We start from the raw sequence: 17,187 nt of genomic DNA on the forward strand, positions 1-17,187 counted from the left end.
CGGGAGAAACCGTACTACCATTCAGCCCCGTAACATTCTTTCCATAGGGGAAACTTTGGTCGCTCTGCGGGACGGAATAAAATTATCCGATCGGAATAAAATTTTGCACACGTCCTTGTGTCATAGTATCGACAAGATTTCCGACCCGGCCCGACGAATCCGACAAACTTTTCCAAAATGGACCACCCTACTGTACAGTCATCCAGAAGAAAGAAAAGTAGTTTGGGATTTTAGTTTACTTTATTGCACAATGCCTAGTGAGATTTAGTTTTTTTATCTTGCACTCCACAAATATTGCCATTATATATTTAAAAAAAAAAGTATATTAAACTATTTAAAAAAATACTAAAATGCAGCATTTTGAGAAAACATATAAACAAAAACAAACATAATGGCTCTAAAAACTAGCGTACTTAAAACTGCATTAAAAAAACTGAAATCAAAATTTAAAACATCATGTAAAATCCATGACTATAACCCTGTCTAGTTGCAACATTGCCTTTCCAAACTCTTGTTGTCATTTTCATTGTGGTGACTGACTTGAGAAATGCAAGCAGTTGCTCCTCTGCCGGTGTAAATATTAAAAATGTTAAACTTGCGAATGAATTTAACATGCATGTTTTTTAAGTATGGGAGGAAGCCGCAGAACCCAGGAAAAAGCCACGCAACGCTGTACTGTGCTTTGACAAACAAGTTCACCACAACCAAAATACAGGAACGCCTCCCATGAAATTGGACACACACGTCACGTCTCCTGATGTTGAATAACTATCCATCAATCATTTACTCTTAAAGTGTACAACTGACCCGAGATCAGTCAGTCGTAGGCAAGCAGCGGCTGCTGCTGCACACATTTTGGTCAACGCCTTCACACCGTAATCGTCTTCCTGCACTCACAGGTGAGCACTCTGTACACCTTACACATACTGCTTATGAAATACATGTTTACATCTATATAACTATGCTTTCAAACAATATTTTACTGCTAGTTGTCAATGCATTGTTATTCAAGTTGTTTGCTGATCTTTTAAGCTATTGCTGTTAGATTTAGAAATAAAGAACTGATGTTTATTCAGGCCTTTTTTTCCCCAGGTTAGTTTTGAAAATACAATTGAATGTCAAATATTGCTGGCTGAAGTTTAAACTTTTAATCCAGAGTGATATTCATGCTTCTTGGTGATTCAAAGATTACGAGAAAGAACAAAACTTTTGGACGGAGTGTCTTTTATACTGCAAAGGTTTGTAACCTTCCATCCAGGCAGAAAGTGTTGCTTATTTTGAACATTCAGACTTCATTCCTCTGCCTTTAGTTATTGATATTGACCATAATGTTTTGCATTGTGTTGTAATGTCTGCCAATGCCTAAAGTACCAGAAGACTTTCCTATGTTTTTCATTTCTTCTTTTTTTAAGGGCACTTTTTAGAGAGAAAGATGATGATGACTGACAATTCTGTGCATGTGTGCATGCAAATGTGTATGTGTTCTTGTATTTTGTGACAGCTAAATGAATGACCCAATATTTAGCATGTAAACACAAACTCTGTATCTATATGCCCTTCAATTCGTCTCTGCTGGTCCAGCATCTTCTACCGTACAAACCAGACGGACCCGCTCTGCACACACTGAGCTCAGCATTTCATGGCTAACAAACAACACACAGCAGAAGATTAGAGCAATGTTTCAGTCTCACGGCATACCACTAAACAACAATGTCTCAAAAAGTATGTATACCAAAATAATGAAGGTCTCATCTCAATTTACTTACATTTTTTTTCTGTGGTTTAATAGGCAACACGTGGATACGAAGGTTAATTGTACCTTAACGCTATCTAGGCACTGTATGTCACTGGCAAAAACAGATGACGAACATACGATCCATTATTTGTAGTAAATTTTCAAACCAATTAAGAAAAACTGGATAAATACACTTGAAGATCTTTCACAACCACGGCACCGTGGTTGTGAATCACTGGATTACATTTATAATCTGAAGTAAACATCTCTTGTGTCTTTTGTCAGATCTATTAAACGGATGCTGGGTTCCCACTGCGACTGGAATGGATAAGAGACATGGCCCACTGTAATGTGAGTTTGAGTTTTACTCCTTGTCGAAAAAAAGTTACACTTTATTTTTACCCGATGCAGCTACTTAACTTTATTTTGTGACATGGTTAAAACAGGAAGCAAATAATTCTTTCAATGTAGCAGAGAAAAGGTATTAAAATATCAATGTTTTATTTGGGTACTGGGCTTTTGTTGAACTCCCTAAAGTATGAGGTTGAATTCCACGTCATTCATCTGCTGGGCCGTTCAGGTTCCAAGAGGGCACTCAAATTAAATAAACAAACTATTAGTTATCTCTTCAATAAATTACCTACAAATGGAGGCCCAAGAATGAGCAGTCAAGCAGGTTTAGCAGAATGCCGTGCAAGGTTGGGCCGGTGATTGAGGTCAGCGGTTATGCTAATGCATAGACCCTTGGACAATCGGATGAGAAACCACGCAGGCTAGCTCAAGGTCCTGACTGATGGCATCTTGTGTGCCGTCTAAAATCACATAGGAAACATACTCTCATTTGGCTCGGACTCTATTTAGGACACTAGTGATTAATGCACAAGCTAAAGCAAAGGCTGCGATAATGACAAAGACTCCCTTTAAGGAGACTGCCAACGACATTGACTGAAACATTGACAAAGACACTTGCTTTGATCATGAATGCAACATTTAACTTGGAGGCTTTACTTAAAACTCTAGCAAAAACATTGGCTAAAACAAAGACAATATTGAGAACACTGTCTAGGAAACGTAGAAAGTGACTGGTTAGATACTGACAAGAGCACTTGCTTTGTTTGGCATTTGCTAGGATGTTGGCTAATACATTGGCTAGGGTCCTTTGAAGACCACGAGCTAAGGTAGGAAACTGGATAGAACACTGACAAGGACACCGACATGGTTGCTTGCAAGGATATTAGCTAATACATTGGTTAAAATAATGACAATGACGCTATTTAGAACACTGGCTAGGAGACTTCTGCTAGGCAATGGCTAGCACACTTGCTATGGCATTGGCTAAGAACGCATTGACTAATACACTATTGAGTAAGGTAATGACTGTTTACTAGAACACTGATTAGGGTGCTTGCTAGAACATGGGCGGGACTCTGGCTAGGATGCTGTCAAGGACACAGACAGCCAGAATTCTACTTAGGACAAAAAACACAGATGAGAACACTTCCTGTGACAATGTTCTAAGGACAAAAAACAGATGAGAACACTTCCTGTGACAATGGATAGAACACTGACCTGGAGACGCTAGTCAGTTCTCTCGGGACAGCGATAGTAAATTCACTAAATTGAGTGATTCATTAAGAAAATAAGAATACTGCACTGAAGTAAATGTAATTGTTGAATGAAATTAAATGAAATTACGGTTGTACTGTATACAGTATTGGTATTGTATATTCTGGTGGCTCTGCTTTCAGTTATCACTTTTTGTAATAGAACTTGAGGGTGAAATCTGATAGCACAGAAATTTAAACATAATGATAATTCATGCCTCTCTAACTCCTGAACTAATTATAAAATTATACCTTAATGAAAAATATACAGTGCTTGAGTTACATTGCACAGAGAAGCATAGCATTTGAACAATGACAGCATTTGTTTTCATGCAGCAGCTTTTGTGTTTTATAAGGCTTTTTTTTTGCACCTATTGTCTTTCAGCTACGGCCGCCATCCTCTTCCCCCCACGATGACGTCAACCTGGGTCCTTCAGCTGACCCTCAGTAAGTAGCTCCACCCCTACAAACCATGTGAGCCTTCTCCTTCAAGTTGTCAGCATGTTTTCAAGGGCACTGGTTCTCAAACTGCGGTCTCCGTAAATTGGTGGTCTCCAAAAAAACAAACAAAAAACAACTTATAATAAACTGTTGTATTATGTTGAAAACAGTTAAATCACTTAAAACAGAGTGGATCATAAAATATCAACATCATGTTTCTAGCATGTATGCAATCATGAGCCCTCTACATAGAAATTGTATTCAGTAGTACAATTATTGAGCAAAAACAAAGCACAAGTCGCATCGATAGCGTTAGCTGGCATACTAGCCTAAATAACATGATAGCTCAAACTGTATGACATCACACATAGGCAAATAACCGTGGAGTAGCACTTTCCACAAACAGTTTCCAGTCATTAAACTCACCTTTCAGCATTTATATATGTTAGGTAATCCAGGCAAATTGTAAAGTCAAGGTAGACTGCAGGATTAACATTTGGTAATTGCATCGGGAGAGAAGTAAAAACGTGCTTTCAGTCACTTTTGACTGTACACCAATGAGATGCCTCGGGTGACTGCCAGCAAAACAGAACACCTCAAATACAGATGAAAAAAAACAAACATGCCAAAATGCAAATATATAGGGATTGACTGCATTGAATTTATTTCAATCGAATTACCCTTGTGAGATTAAGCGGTTCAGAGAGTTGATGGATGCGTCTGTTTCTTTCATTTAAACACGTTAGGTTGAAACATAAAAAAACAAAATTCTAATGGCATCGAATGGTGCATGTAGTAGCCCTATTTGATTGGCCTTGCCAAATAGGGTCCCGAGAATAATGTGTCTCATCTAACAGGTTGTGGACCCAACATTTTTGAGAACTCCCACTCAAGGAGTTTATTTTGAAATTGCTTTGAACCCCAGACTCCTTCACTAGCACATACTGTTACATTCATAACATTAATTCATAGAAACATACACTTTTACAAGTCATTCCAAAAAGCAGCACCTGTTTTGCGGTTACGGGTAATTGCGCACCAAATGCTACTAAATTCTCATAAAACAGGATAGCACACGGTGATAGCTCATTATAAGTCATTTTTGTACTACTCTGGTATTTCCAATAAAATACACTATTAACTGACTACATACAGTACAATCTTGATTCAATTTGTAATTCAGCTTTAGTGCACAGATTTAAAGGTGTGTGCGTGTGTGTGTTTGTGTGTGTGTATGTGTGTAATGCTGCGCACTGAACATTAAAAAAGCCTTCAATGAATAACTCTCTGTCTTGTTGCAGTGCCAAGCCCACTGACTTTGACTTCTTGGCTGTCATTGGCAAAGGGACCTTTGGAAAGGTGATACTATTACTTATTCACTTCGTGTTGAAATGAACCCATTTTGCCCTTGGGAGGCCACTCAATGAGCTACTTGGACATTGAAAGTATTTTTATTATTTTGATCACTGATTATGTGTGTGACAAATTACATGGTTATTTTGCCTTACAATGAGAAGTTACCAAATATGGTTGGTTACTACAGCAAACTAACTTAATGCAGAAATACCAGAGCTGAGATTTGGGCCCAGAACTGCCGAACTGCGACATGCTAACCAGTGGGTCACCGTGCTGGCTGTTTCTTCTTTGATATTCAAGTATTTTCATTATTATCATTCCCCCTTTTCTCACTAACTACTGTGTGACAAATCACATGGTTCTAACTGCGTTCCAGTGAGATAGGTGCACACAAGTTTAAATTTGCAAATATAGTTGCTTTTGGTATCATGTCTTTGTTAATAATGACTGTGAATCCTGCAATGATTCATACAAAATTGAGGACTGTAGACGAATGCACTAATGCAATTTTCAGAGGTCATGTTGTTGTACAGTACCTAAACGTGACAAAAGAGAGAAGGAAAGTCGCGGTTGACGTTGTACATGCAATGTTTTCATGAATCATTAACTGTGCTGTCACTTAAGGTCGTCTATCACCAATGGCAAAGTAACATCCAATGTTACCAGGCAATTGTTCAAAGACAAAGTATTCTTAAATACATCTCTGTAAAATGCAGTCAGTAACTATCATATTTTATTTTCCAGTTCTTTTTTTTTTAATTATAATGTTTACACACAATTCCTTTGGGTGCTCCCACTTCCTTCGTTGCTTATACCAAAACCATGCATGTTTAGCTTTATCAAGTGCGGCCCGGTGGTTGACTGATTAGCGCGTCAGCCTCACAGTGCAGGGGTGCATGGTTCGATTCCGGCTCCGGCCTTCCTGTGTGGAGTTTGCATGTTCTCCCGGTGCCTGTGTGGGTTTTCTCCAGGGACTCCGGTTTCCTCTCACACTCAAAAACATGCATGGCAGGTTAATGGAACACTCTAAATTGTCCCTGGGTGTGAGTGTGAGCGGAGCGGGGCTGGTTGTTCGTCTATGTGTGCCCTGCGATTTACTGGCAACCAGTTCAGGGTGTACTGCGCCTACCGTCTAAAGACAGCTGACAGCAGTTTTATCAAAGACTCTAAATTGCCCTTTGGGGAAAATTTTAGTTTGAATGGTTGTTTTTCTTCATGTATATGGCCCGAACTTGGCCATTCTGGGTGCACTGTCACCCAAAATCATCTAAAATAGGTTCCAGATTCTCCCCAACCTGAATAAGAGCAAGCACTATGTAAAATAGTTTTCTGGATGGATATACAAAAATGAGGCTCACATGTAACAACTCCAGACTCTGTAGCCTGTAAACTGCTACTGAGATTTGTCAGCAAAAGTCATGCTTGGATATTGCCTTCTTGTCCTTCTGGATTAACGTGATTCAATTTTGTCAGTGTCAGGTGTTCACACAGACGTCCGAGGGCTTCTGCGGCCACGTCCTGGCCGCAGGGCGACCGTTTGGCGCTGTGAAGTGTTTGCTAAACAGAAAAAAATCAACGCACAAACTTTGCAATGCAGGTCCTGCTTGCCAAGCTCAAAGCCACTAACCAGTTCTACGCTGTCAAAGTGCTGCAGAAGAAAGTAATCTTGAAGAAAAAAGAGGTGAGTGCCTAGTACGCCAGAGCTGTACGTGTGGCACAATGACGTCATGAGAACACATACGTCTGGGCCAGATATACCCTCATATGGATAATTTATATTTGAAAAGGGCCTGAAAATACATGACATTTTCCAAAAGTCACACTAAAAACTCACAAGGCATTTTTGATATTTCAAGTCAGCTTCTGAGTTTTTTTTTTAATATACATGGCGTACAGTACTGTATATGTTGCTCTATGTGACTCGCTGTTGTTTTGCAGCTTCTCGCGGACCGTTTGCAGACTTTTTGCGGACTTTAAAAAAAAAAAAAAAAATCCAGAACAAATTTTATTTATTTATTTATTTACCTGTATATATTAATTGGTCGCTACTTCGCGGATTTTCGTTTATCGCGGGTGGTTTTGGTCCCCATTAACCGCGATAAACGAGGGATTACTGTACACACATGCGATTTACTTGGAAAGTAAAGGTCACATTCAATTTGGATCTGATCCCAATCCTGAAATATATTCGGACCCCGTATCACTGCCAAATCGATCTGATCAGATAAAAAAATTAAAAAACTGCCCAAAAGAATCTGTGAAACAGCAAAACTGTGAAAGGTGAACCATGTTATAGCGAGGGTTCACTGTATACTCAACACAGTCACTCATCATTGCAATATAGCAAAATAATGAAACTCGAAGTTCTGATTAAGGTTAAATATTTGCACAATGGTAAGTCTCCTCTCGAGAAAAATTAAAACAAATAAAAAATTGTGATAATGACACCGTTGTAATGACACTGTTGTAATTTGCTGTGCTCATGCAGAGGGTCAGAGTACAGCCGAAAGCGTTTATTGATGCACTGCTTTTCCGGCTTTGATCTCTACGCGGCTCCTTTTGCAGCAAAAAAACATCATGGCGGAGAGAAATGTGCTGCTCAAAAGCCTGAAACACCCATTTCTGGTTCGCCTCCATTACTCCTTCCAGACCGCCGAGAAGCTCTACTTTGTTCTCGACTACGTGAATGGTGGAGAAGTATGCGCAAGCAATCGAAGCAAGCAAATTGATTCACGGGCTGAGGGGCGCCTTTTTATGTGCTCGCCCTCTTGTTTGTGCAGCTCTTCTTTCACCTGCAGCGTGAGAGATGCTTCTCCGAACCCAGGGCGAGGTTCTACACGGCAGAGGTGGCAAGCGCGATTGGCTACCTTCACTCCCTCAATATTGTCTACAGGTCAGACTACATTTGGATTTCTTAATGTTGGGACATCAACCACGACATGTCAGCAATGCACACTTGCATTCTTAGGGTGGATCGAGGATATTTGTTTTCTTTGCCTACAATATTGAGTGAAGTCAATTGTTATGATCTAAAACAAGAATGATCTAGCAAGTGCGACCTAGATCATACGAAATATGAAGTCTCACTGACACACAGGAAATTTCTGTGGAAAAAAAACAAAGCAAAATATATTTTTTAGGATTATGTTTTTCTCTCTCTCTCTCTCTCTCTCCCCCCCCCTCCTCCTCCTCCCCCCCTCCCCATTCATTGTCCATCCATCCATCGATACATCCACCTAAAATGTGATTTTGTGTGTGTGTGTGTTCGTTGCAGGGATCTGAAGCCCGAAAATATCCTCTTAGATTCTCAGGTGAATAACAGTGACACGTTCTCCTCCTGACACGGTCCGAACACGAACCAGGTGGCGTGTGGATCCCAAAAATGCAGACTCAGATAAACTGCGTTACAAAAAATATTTATTCAAAGAAAAATGAAGTACCGACAAAGTATAAATAGAACTCGCTGGCAACAACAAACCAGGAAAACTAGATATGAACAAAAAGCACTTGCAACAAAAAAGAAAAACACAAGACAGAGCAAAACCATGACACCTTCGGTCTCTGACTTACCGATGTTTTCGTCCATTTACATGCGTATACATCCCCCGTGCTTGTGTTTGCGCTGTTGCAGGGCCATGTGGTGCTGACAGATTTTGGTTTGTGCAAAGAAGGTGTGGAGCCAGAAGGAACCACCTCAACTTTCTGTGGAACACCGGAAGTGAGTTGAATACTGTATGTCAAAGGAACAAACATACAGGGATCATTTAAGTTACCCAGATACAGATCTAGAAATAAAAATACAGCAAGAGTTTGTTAAAACATTTATTTTTACAGATGTATCTCTGTTTGAGCATGTTACATTAGATTTTCCACAAAACGGTTCAGATTCAAACTGGTGCCAAATGTGAAATCTGGATCAGATCCAGATTAAATTCGGTTTGCCCACACATAGCTACCTCAGCAACAAACGAGCTCATTAAGAGCCTGCAAGATTTGACAGTTTTGAAAGATGTGGTCCATGAAAAGTTGTGTGTTGATTTTGCAACTTATTTTCTCATTGCTTCTGTTTTTGTTTGGTTTCTGGTCTGAATTTGGATGTTTGCCACCAAAAGTACTTAGCGCCAGAAGTTCTTCGCAAGGAACCTTATGACAGGACGGTTGACTGGTGGTGTCTTGGAGCTGTGCTTTATGAAATGATTTACAGTCTGGTAAGTCTGTGTGTGTGTGTGTGTGTGTGTGTGTGTGTGTGTGTGTGTGTGTGTGTGTGTGTGTGTGTGTGTGTGTGTGTGTGTGTGTGTGTGTATGGATAATAACATCTGCCCATTCCCTTCATGGTAGCCTCCTTTCTACAGCCGTGACGTTGGAGAAATGTATGACGGGATTCTCCATAAGCCTCTGCTGCTCCCACCAGGGAAGTCTGAAGCTGTGTGCTCCCTGCTGGAGGGTCTCCTGCAGAAGGACCAGCACAGACGCTTCGGGGCCATTGCCGACTTTGTACGTACCTTTAAATTAGGAGAGGGACAAACCAGTAGATATCTTAATACTTAGAAACATCTCGCAATTCCAAATTCAGTTGATTTTTTTTTTTATGTGTTGTGTTCTATAGTTAGAAATCAAGAACCACACTTTTTTCTCATCAATCAACTGGGACGACATTTACCACAAGAGAATCACTCCTCCTTATAACCCCAATGTGGTAAGTGTCAGTTCACTAATGTATTTTAAAAGGGAACTTGTGCCACTTTATGTCTGCCCTACAATAACAACATCTCTTTATCATTCAGTTGCCCTGTGGACCAGGCTAAATAATCGTATAAGACTTTGACATCAAAGTTGATAAATGCATTGCCACTGTGTGCTTCGATTGTTGTTGTCACCCTGGCAACCCCACCATTTCTTTAAAATAATTTAAAAAAAAGTCCAAGTTTTTTCATACCACTCCCAATTGGAGTTTACTTTCAAACTAAACATAAAACAAAGACGATTAATTGCATGCTGTGCATTTGAAACAACCACACAACTTTGCCTTCCGCTAGCGCGATGCTAACACACGATGCAAAACCCCATAGATGAGCTCACAAATAGCATCAGTGTTATGGGGTTATAATCCATTCAGCAATGGATATTTGAACACAAACAATGTGCCTACGCATGTAGACTTACAATAGAACAATACTTAAAGGCATATATTCTTTATCCTTCAAAAAAAAAACAACTCAAATTACTGCAAGTTACCAAATCACTTACAGTATTTAAGTGAAGCTTTTTATGGATTATACTGCTGCCCGGTGGCCAAGTCACACATATCAGAAGGAGTTGCAATGAATTAAATCATGACGCATTCACTGTTTAATTCTTTATGTTGCATTTCATGATGTTATTTCTAATGATTTCTCAGAAGAACAACTCCTAACTCATCTATATAACCTAACAGAACTTTCGAAATATCATTCCTCACATTTAGAGGGGCCCTGCTGATACTCAGCATATCGACCCAGAGTTCACCAGGGAAATGGTTCCTAATTCTGTGAGCCGGACGCCGGAATTTAACGCCAGCACGAGTTCCAACAACGCCTTCAACGGCTTCTCCTACGTGGCCAGTGTTTTTTCCCTTAAAAAAAAAAAACAACTCAAATTACTGCAAGTTACCAAATCACTTACAGTATTTAAGTGAAGCTTTTTATGGATTATACTGCTGCCCGGTGGCCAAGTCACACATATCAGAAGGAGTTGCAATGAATTAAATCATGACGCATTCACTGTTTAATTCTTTATGTTGCATTTCATGATGTTATTTCTAATGATTTCTCAGAAGAACAACTCCTAACTCATCTATATAACCTAACAGAACTTTCGAAATATCATTCCTCACATTTAGAGGGGCCCTGCTGATACTCAGCATATCGACCCAGAGTTCACCAGGGAAATGGTTCCTAATTCTGTGAGCCGGACGCCGGAATTTAACGCCAGCACGAGTTCCAACAACGCCTTCAACGGCTTCTCCTACGTGGCCAGTGAGGACAGCTTTCTGTAAAACGAACTCACTGGTTGAAGGGCTAACAATGTGGCCCTTCGTGTGATATGACAATGTAGCTGACCGCTGCTCAATGTAAGGGTTCACGATGGAGCCATTTTGTAACAGAGTGCGTGGACTTGAAAGATCCATAGGTAATCCAGTCTAGTTTTATCTCCTCTTAAGTACAATGGGGAGGAAGTGTTGGTGAATGTAAATATGTGATCATTCTATTATTGTTTCTGTGATGCTACGCAAATACTGTCAGTCCAATAGTGAGGACAGTGAGTGTTTAATGCCCTTGTTCTTCTGAACCAAACTCATCCAAGCATGCCTTTCTGCACTTTGTACACCGAGAACAGAAAAAGGGCGCTCCCCAAACAGTTGGTGGCTTTCAGTTGTCTTGCTAATGTGAGGAAGTAACGGTCAAGGACAACAAATGGTGTGAGTGCCTTTTTTGGGTAGCGTCTCTGTAACATCCTATTTTTCACAATAGCTTTTGGATGCATTGTGCAGAGATGTTTCGATGCCAACTGGTTCAAGGTGTTGTCTTTTAAGCGCGTGTCAGCTCAGAACTGCTAAATGTATTCCTCAAGCCACAGGAAGAAGAAAACATTTTTGAGACTTGTCATGGTGGCTGAAAAACAATTAAATGGAGAGAAAAAAAAACAAAGAGGAAAAAAAGTTTGCTTTGTTATAACCTTTTCTATCTATCCATTGTGCCTTAGAGTGCAAGAAAACACATAGGTGGGTTTGGACCTCAATAACCAAACAAATAAATCATTCGTGGTAAGTTCCATTTAATATGGAATGAACAATGAGCATAATTAATTTGTTGTTAGAAAATGCTTTAATTGGTCAGTGTATACTGCATACTGTTTGTAATGTGTACTCTCTCACTAATGATTTCTGTATTGTGCCTTGTGAATGTGATGTTAAACGATACATTGTAAATGTTTATGAATGTGGTTCATGAATGTATTGCTTTGGAGCAGTGCCAATTACAAAAATTCATATTCATGTCACTTGTAATGATTAGTGGTGCTTCAATTAGCGGGGATGAAGAGCTACATCTTGTATTATTATTAATATTATTATTATTATTATTATCATACAGTCCATTTTCTAATCCGCTTATCCTCACAAGGGTCGCGGGGCGTGCTGGAGCCTGTCCCAGCCGTCTTCGGGCAGTAGGCGGGGGACACCCCGAACTTGTTGCCAGCCAATCGCAGGGCACGCATAGACAAACAACGATTCACATTCAGAGACAATGTAGAGTGTTCAATTAACCTGCCATGCATGTTTTGGGAACGTGGGAGAAAACCAGAGTACTCAGAGAAAACCTATGCAAAGATGGGGAGAACAATGCGAACTCCCCACAGGAAGGCCAAACCACGGTTTCGAACCCTCGACCTCTGTGAGATGGACGTACTAACCAATTGGATGTGGAGAACTCCTTTGTGATTCACCTACCAATCTGGCTCTTGCCACGTTGTAAGTCTTGGCCCCTGCAAATACAACAGGTCTGTGTTCAATTGTGACTAAATTGCGATAAGATAATTTTAGTGTATATGCTTTGTTATATATATTTGTTTGGTGGTTTTAGTATTATACATCTCTGATTCGATTGAAAATAAATATTTTTGTCAAATAAATATACCCCGTACTGAATCGTAGCTCTCTCTCTCTCTCTCTCTCTCTCTCTTCGTATATATACAGTACCTGTACAGTATATGTATACATATCAAGCTACAGTACTGTGTTTCCATTGGGATTGTTTTCACCCGCGGTGTAAGGAAACGGGTACTCAAAGAACGAAAGCGTAGCTGCAATACACTAGAGTTCGACGGATTCCTACATTGTACAAGAACTTTTACATGATGTATTGGAACAGGTGTTCATTCAACCTCTTTTTTTCTTACTCATATATTGCCTTGCAAGTTGTGTCTTCATTTACCTAAACAAACGTGTAGCTTTCGGTTTGTATGATTCCAAGTTTTCGAAAAGCAACACGTTTTTTGTGGTTGCGCGTGTTGCACTTGTAGCTTTGGCCACAGGTGGCGCTACACTCTAGTGTGAGCATTACAATTTGCATTTAGCAGTCGAGGCATTCGTGTTCGTGGGAATATGCTAGGTTGCTATTTACCGCCAGGCTGGAAAGCCGATTCGGACAAATAAGGTGACTAATTTTCCCGTAGCATATGAATGGTCTCAATTAGTTTAATGTTCCTCGTATGAGCCGCGGCAGTTCGATTGGTTTATGTCTGCTATTACCCACTATCTCGACTCGTTTAAAGGAAGCTAACGTTAGCTCACCGTCGTCGAGCGTCCCGAATATGCGTTAAGCTACGTTAAAAATGTCTCACCACGTGTTTTTAACACGATGTGGACCCTTACAAATCAAAGAGGAGTGGCAATTTTATTCTGTGGACAGAATAAGAAGTCGTATACATTTTAAGCCAACGTGTAAACAACTTTCCACGCTCCAGCATGTTACTTGTATGATGATTCAAGGCACAAATTTGGAGAATTCTCACGTCACACTACCAAACAAAAATATAACCAAAAGTTTACGAGTTTGATCACTGAAATAATGAAGATCTCGTTTTAATATCCTCACAAATCTATTTTCTCAATGTGAAATCTGAGGCTCTTTAATTGAATAGAAACCTCGCATCACTAATGATGTTGTGTGAAAAGCATTTATTGTACCTTTTGCCTCTCTCAAATCAAATCCTTGTCACAAATGTGATCGGGATACACAAATGCAAATGCAGAATTGCACATTGCGTGTGCTCCTCGTTGTGGGTTCTACTTCGTCCGTCTTTTAAGTCACATGATGCATAAGGATTCATGTTTGGTGGAAGTGAACGGGTTCTTGTTTGTTCTTGGACTGAGTGATTTAATCGACCACAATGTTTTTAGCAGCTTCCATAGTCAAAGTGTCCCCCCACTGACACTCACTGCTTGTAGTAACATCTCAAGCTGAAACGTGTTGCCTCTTCCCAGTGTGTCATCTCACTGTCAATGTGTGTTTGCAGTATGGCAGAACAGGCTGATTGTGCTCTGTGTTTTGACACAGACTCAAGTGCTGTGGACAAGGATAGCCCCAAAGTAAGATGGACTCTGGAAGAGGTGAGTGAAATGCAGACTTTATTTAATCGCTAAATTACACAATGTACATGTCACTGAGTAAATTAGCAATCTAGGGCCTTATTTACACCGTATCCTCCATTCTGATTAAATGCTTATTTTGTTTGACTGTATTTCCATGTACATTTCAACACATCTGATATGGCTGTGTTTACACTGACAGAATAGAGGTTTCGATGTACAGGGGTGGTTTTTTAATGTTTTATTTGTGTTGCTTGGATAGGTGCTGGCATCACCAATTTTTTTTCAATGATATCAAGCTCTCCCATTGGTGCCTTTACTCTGTCCTTACCTTGTACACACTGCCATGATATCGAAACTGGGCCACTTTCACTCTAGACAAAAAAAGCAGAATTGTGTTACTTGAAGTGCAGTGTTACATCCACCCTCATATAGGGCGAGGTACATGCGGATGATTTTTATTATGCTGCTCAAATGACATGAATCGTGACTAAATATTATGAACTATTTTCCCCTCTTTTGGAAAGCAGTCACATTAAAAATAATGCCTTGCAAATGATGAATTAACTTTCTCTTCTGTGCAGGATGAAAACCTAAAAATCCTTGTCCAAAATTTTGGAGAACGCAACTGGAATACTGTGGCCACTCTATTACCAGTAAGAAATGGTTGGAATGAGTAAAATTATGTAGTACTGAAGGATTTATTGGTTTTGATCGAAATCTTGATTGTCGACACCATGATCTTGTGATTGCCAAAGCTACATTTTGCTTTTTTTCCTACTGTTTTTTTTTGTTTTTTCTTTGCTGCCCCTGACTGACCCACAATCTGTTGTCAATTATTTCTCACATACACAGTGTCTCCTTCCTCTGCTGCTTAGAAAATCAATCTGAAGCGACATGCCATTCGTGACACATCACGCAACCCAATCAGCTCCACCCTGGTTAAAAAAAAAAAAAAAAAACTGCAGCAGTGCATCAACGTGATATTGCACAGTTGCCCATCCTCCTTGTTTTGCCTGTGGCTCGCATTTACAGACTCTTATAAGAATGGACTAGCAATGCCGCTGGCTCGCCGTCAGCAAAAGTGAAGTCACCGGCAGCCATCTTACGTTGATACTTGCTAAACCCACTTATTATGAATACATTGATTTGTCAGCGGCATTTTCGTGTTATTTTCTGTCTCTACGTCGAAAACGCCACCATGTGTGGCATAAGGTTGGCCCAATAGGTCTTGGAGAAGCACCACAGGGACATTTCATCAGTAAGAATGCGATTTGAAAGTCTCTCTGAGTGTAACACATGCATTGATGAGAATGTTTACAGTGAAAAAAAATGACAGAAATTTTCAGTAATAGTGGAAACCTAAGATGGCTGCTCTCTGGCTTCAGTCGAGAGAGATGAATTGATAGTCCATTCATATATAAGTCCGTGCTCGCAAGGGGGGAATGCTAGGTGCCACGCGAGCAGCAAGGCCTACATCTAAGAGTCATGACCCCCCCCCCCCCATCTCCTTTGAGCAGGACTAATTTGATCAATATGACACTAAAATAATCTGTGTTTTAAAATCAAAGAGGTGAGTGAGATACACATTCACTGAGAAATAAGTTGGAATTTGTCTATTGTGTCCTGTTACTTGAAAGGGTAAGACAGAATCACAGTGTACGCAACGCTGGAAAAATCTGAGCGTCAATGTGGCCACAGACTGCTGGACCAAAGAGGAAGATGAAAAGGTGAAGAACTTGGACACTAATACAATAGAACTTTTAGGGATTCTGGTAGACCACTGTTTTTTTCTAGGGCGGAGTGGCGGGGATTTTACATGATCTTTTCATAAGAATAATTGTGTATTTTTTGTTTCCTTGAGCAGATCAAAGAGTTGGTGGGCCAGTTTGGCACCAATCGCTGGAGTCTGATTTGCAAGCATCTGAATGGGCGGGTGGAGAATCAGTGCCGTGACCGTTGGCACACCCACTTGGAGCCCCTGTTGAAGAAGTCCAGCTGGACCCACGAGGAGGATCTCATCATTTACAAAGCCCGTTCCGTCTTCGGGAACCGCTGGGCTGAGATTTCCAAGCTGCTTCCTGGAAGGTAGGATGCTTTCTTGAGTGTGTGGTCACTTTAACCCTCGTGGCGTGCAAAATACTTTATTCTTGAACAAATGCCAATGTGCATAAAATGTACTTAATACACGAGAGGCGTATTTTTGTCGCTGAAAATGTTTTTTTTTCCTCCAACCACTCAAAATGTTCGGTGGCCTCAGAACTTCTTTTTTACATATAGTTTTCATTTATTTATTTATCCCCCCCGCTTTTAGGACAGTACAAGTCCAAAAAGTGATTATAAAAGACAACTAAATGAACTGTATATCTAGATACAAAAAACTTCGAGGTGAATATTTTATATGGCCTAATTAGAGCTTTGAATTAGTCATAGTGGTGACAAAATCATTTTCAATTCATGCCAATTTTTTTGATAAAAGCAGTTTATTCAAAAACTCACACAACGCATGTCAATGTACATTATGTGTATGTGAACTTGAAGTGCAATAACTCAGTCATTTATGAATATATTTTTACTTCCAACCACTCAAAATGTTCAGTGGCATCAGACCTATCCATACATATATAGTTTTCCGTTTATTTATCCCTCCCCCCACCCTTTAGGACAATACAAATGATAAAAGTGACTATAAAAAAAAAAAATTAAATTAACTGTATATATATATATATATCATTTCTAGGTGAATATTTAAATGCATTAATTAGAGCTTTGAATTAGTCAAAAAGTGGTGAAAAATATTTTTTCAATTCATGCCAATTTTTTTTACAAAAGCACTTTCCCCACTGGGCGGTCAACGGCGCCTGTCGAATCCGCCCACGACGCGCTTCGGCCGTGTTGCCCGGACGAAGGTCCCGCCCTTTCCG

General features: G+C 40.0%; 2 protein-coding genes across 5 annotated transcripts in view; both read left to right on the plus strand.

The window, feature by feature from the left end:
* Nucleotides 1-788: 788 nt before the first annotated feature.
* Nucleotides 789-12,169, plus strand: sgk2a (serum/glucocorticoid regulated kinase 2a). The gene is made up of 13 exons (XM_019873195.1): nucleotides 789-899; nucleotides 2,021-2,086; nucleotides 3,725-3,786; nucleotides 5,082-5,139; nucleotides 6,734-6,817; nucleotides 7,702-7,833; nucleotides 7,917-8,029; nucleotides 8,411-8,447; nucleotides 8,768-8,854; nucleotides 9,249-9,344; nucleotides 9,475-9,630; nucleotides 9,743-9,832; nucleotides 11,015-12,169. Exons 2-13 carry the CDS (start codon nucleotides 2,072-2,074, stop codon nucleotides 11,168-11,170), a joined length of 1,086 nt encoding a protein of 361 aa, XP_019728754.1. The 5' UTR covers nucleotides 789-899; nucleotides 2,021-2,071; the 3' UTR covers nucleotides 11,171-12,169.
* Nucleotides 12,170-13,213: 1,044 nt separating this feature from the next.
* The window catches only part of mybl2a (v-myb avian myeloblastosis viral oncogene homolog-like 2a), a 10,021-nt gene continuing 6,047 nt past the window's right edge, over nucleotides 13,214-17,187 (plus strand). Inside the window, exons 1-5 of one of the 4 annotated variants that reach the window (XM_019873185.1) lie at nucleotides 13,214-13,328; nucleotides 14,191-14,284; nucleotides 14,848-14,919; nucleotides 15,904-15,993; nucleotides 16,128-16,351. In XM_019873185.1, the coding sequence (XP_019728744.1) occupies nucleotides 14,192-14,284; nucleotides 14,848-14,919; nucleotides 15,904-15,993; nucleotides 16,128-16,351 (479 nt within the window). In that variant the 5' untranslated portion in view covers nucleotides 13,214-13,328; nucleotide 14,191. The remainder of the gene's footprint in view (nucleotides 13,329-14,190; nucleotides 14,285-14,847; nucleotides 14,920-15,903; nucleotides 15,994-16,127; nucleotides 16,352-17,187) is intronic. The other 3 variants (XM_019873186.1, XM_019873187.1, XM_019873188.1) reach the window with 3 other exon arrangements.

The sequence above is a fragment of the Hippocampus comes genome, unplaced genomic scaffold, assembly GCF_001891065.2.
Source record: "Hippocampus comes isolate QL1 unplaced genomic scaffold, H_comes_QL1_v1.1 scaffold28, whole genome shotgun sequence".
NCBI classification, from domain to species: Eukaryota; Metazoa; Chordata; class Actinopteri; order Syngnathiformes; family Syngnathidae; genus Hippocampus; species Hippocampus comes.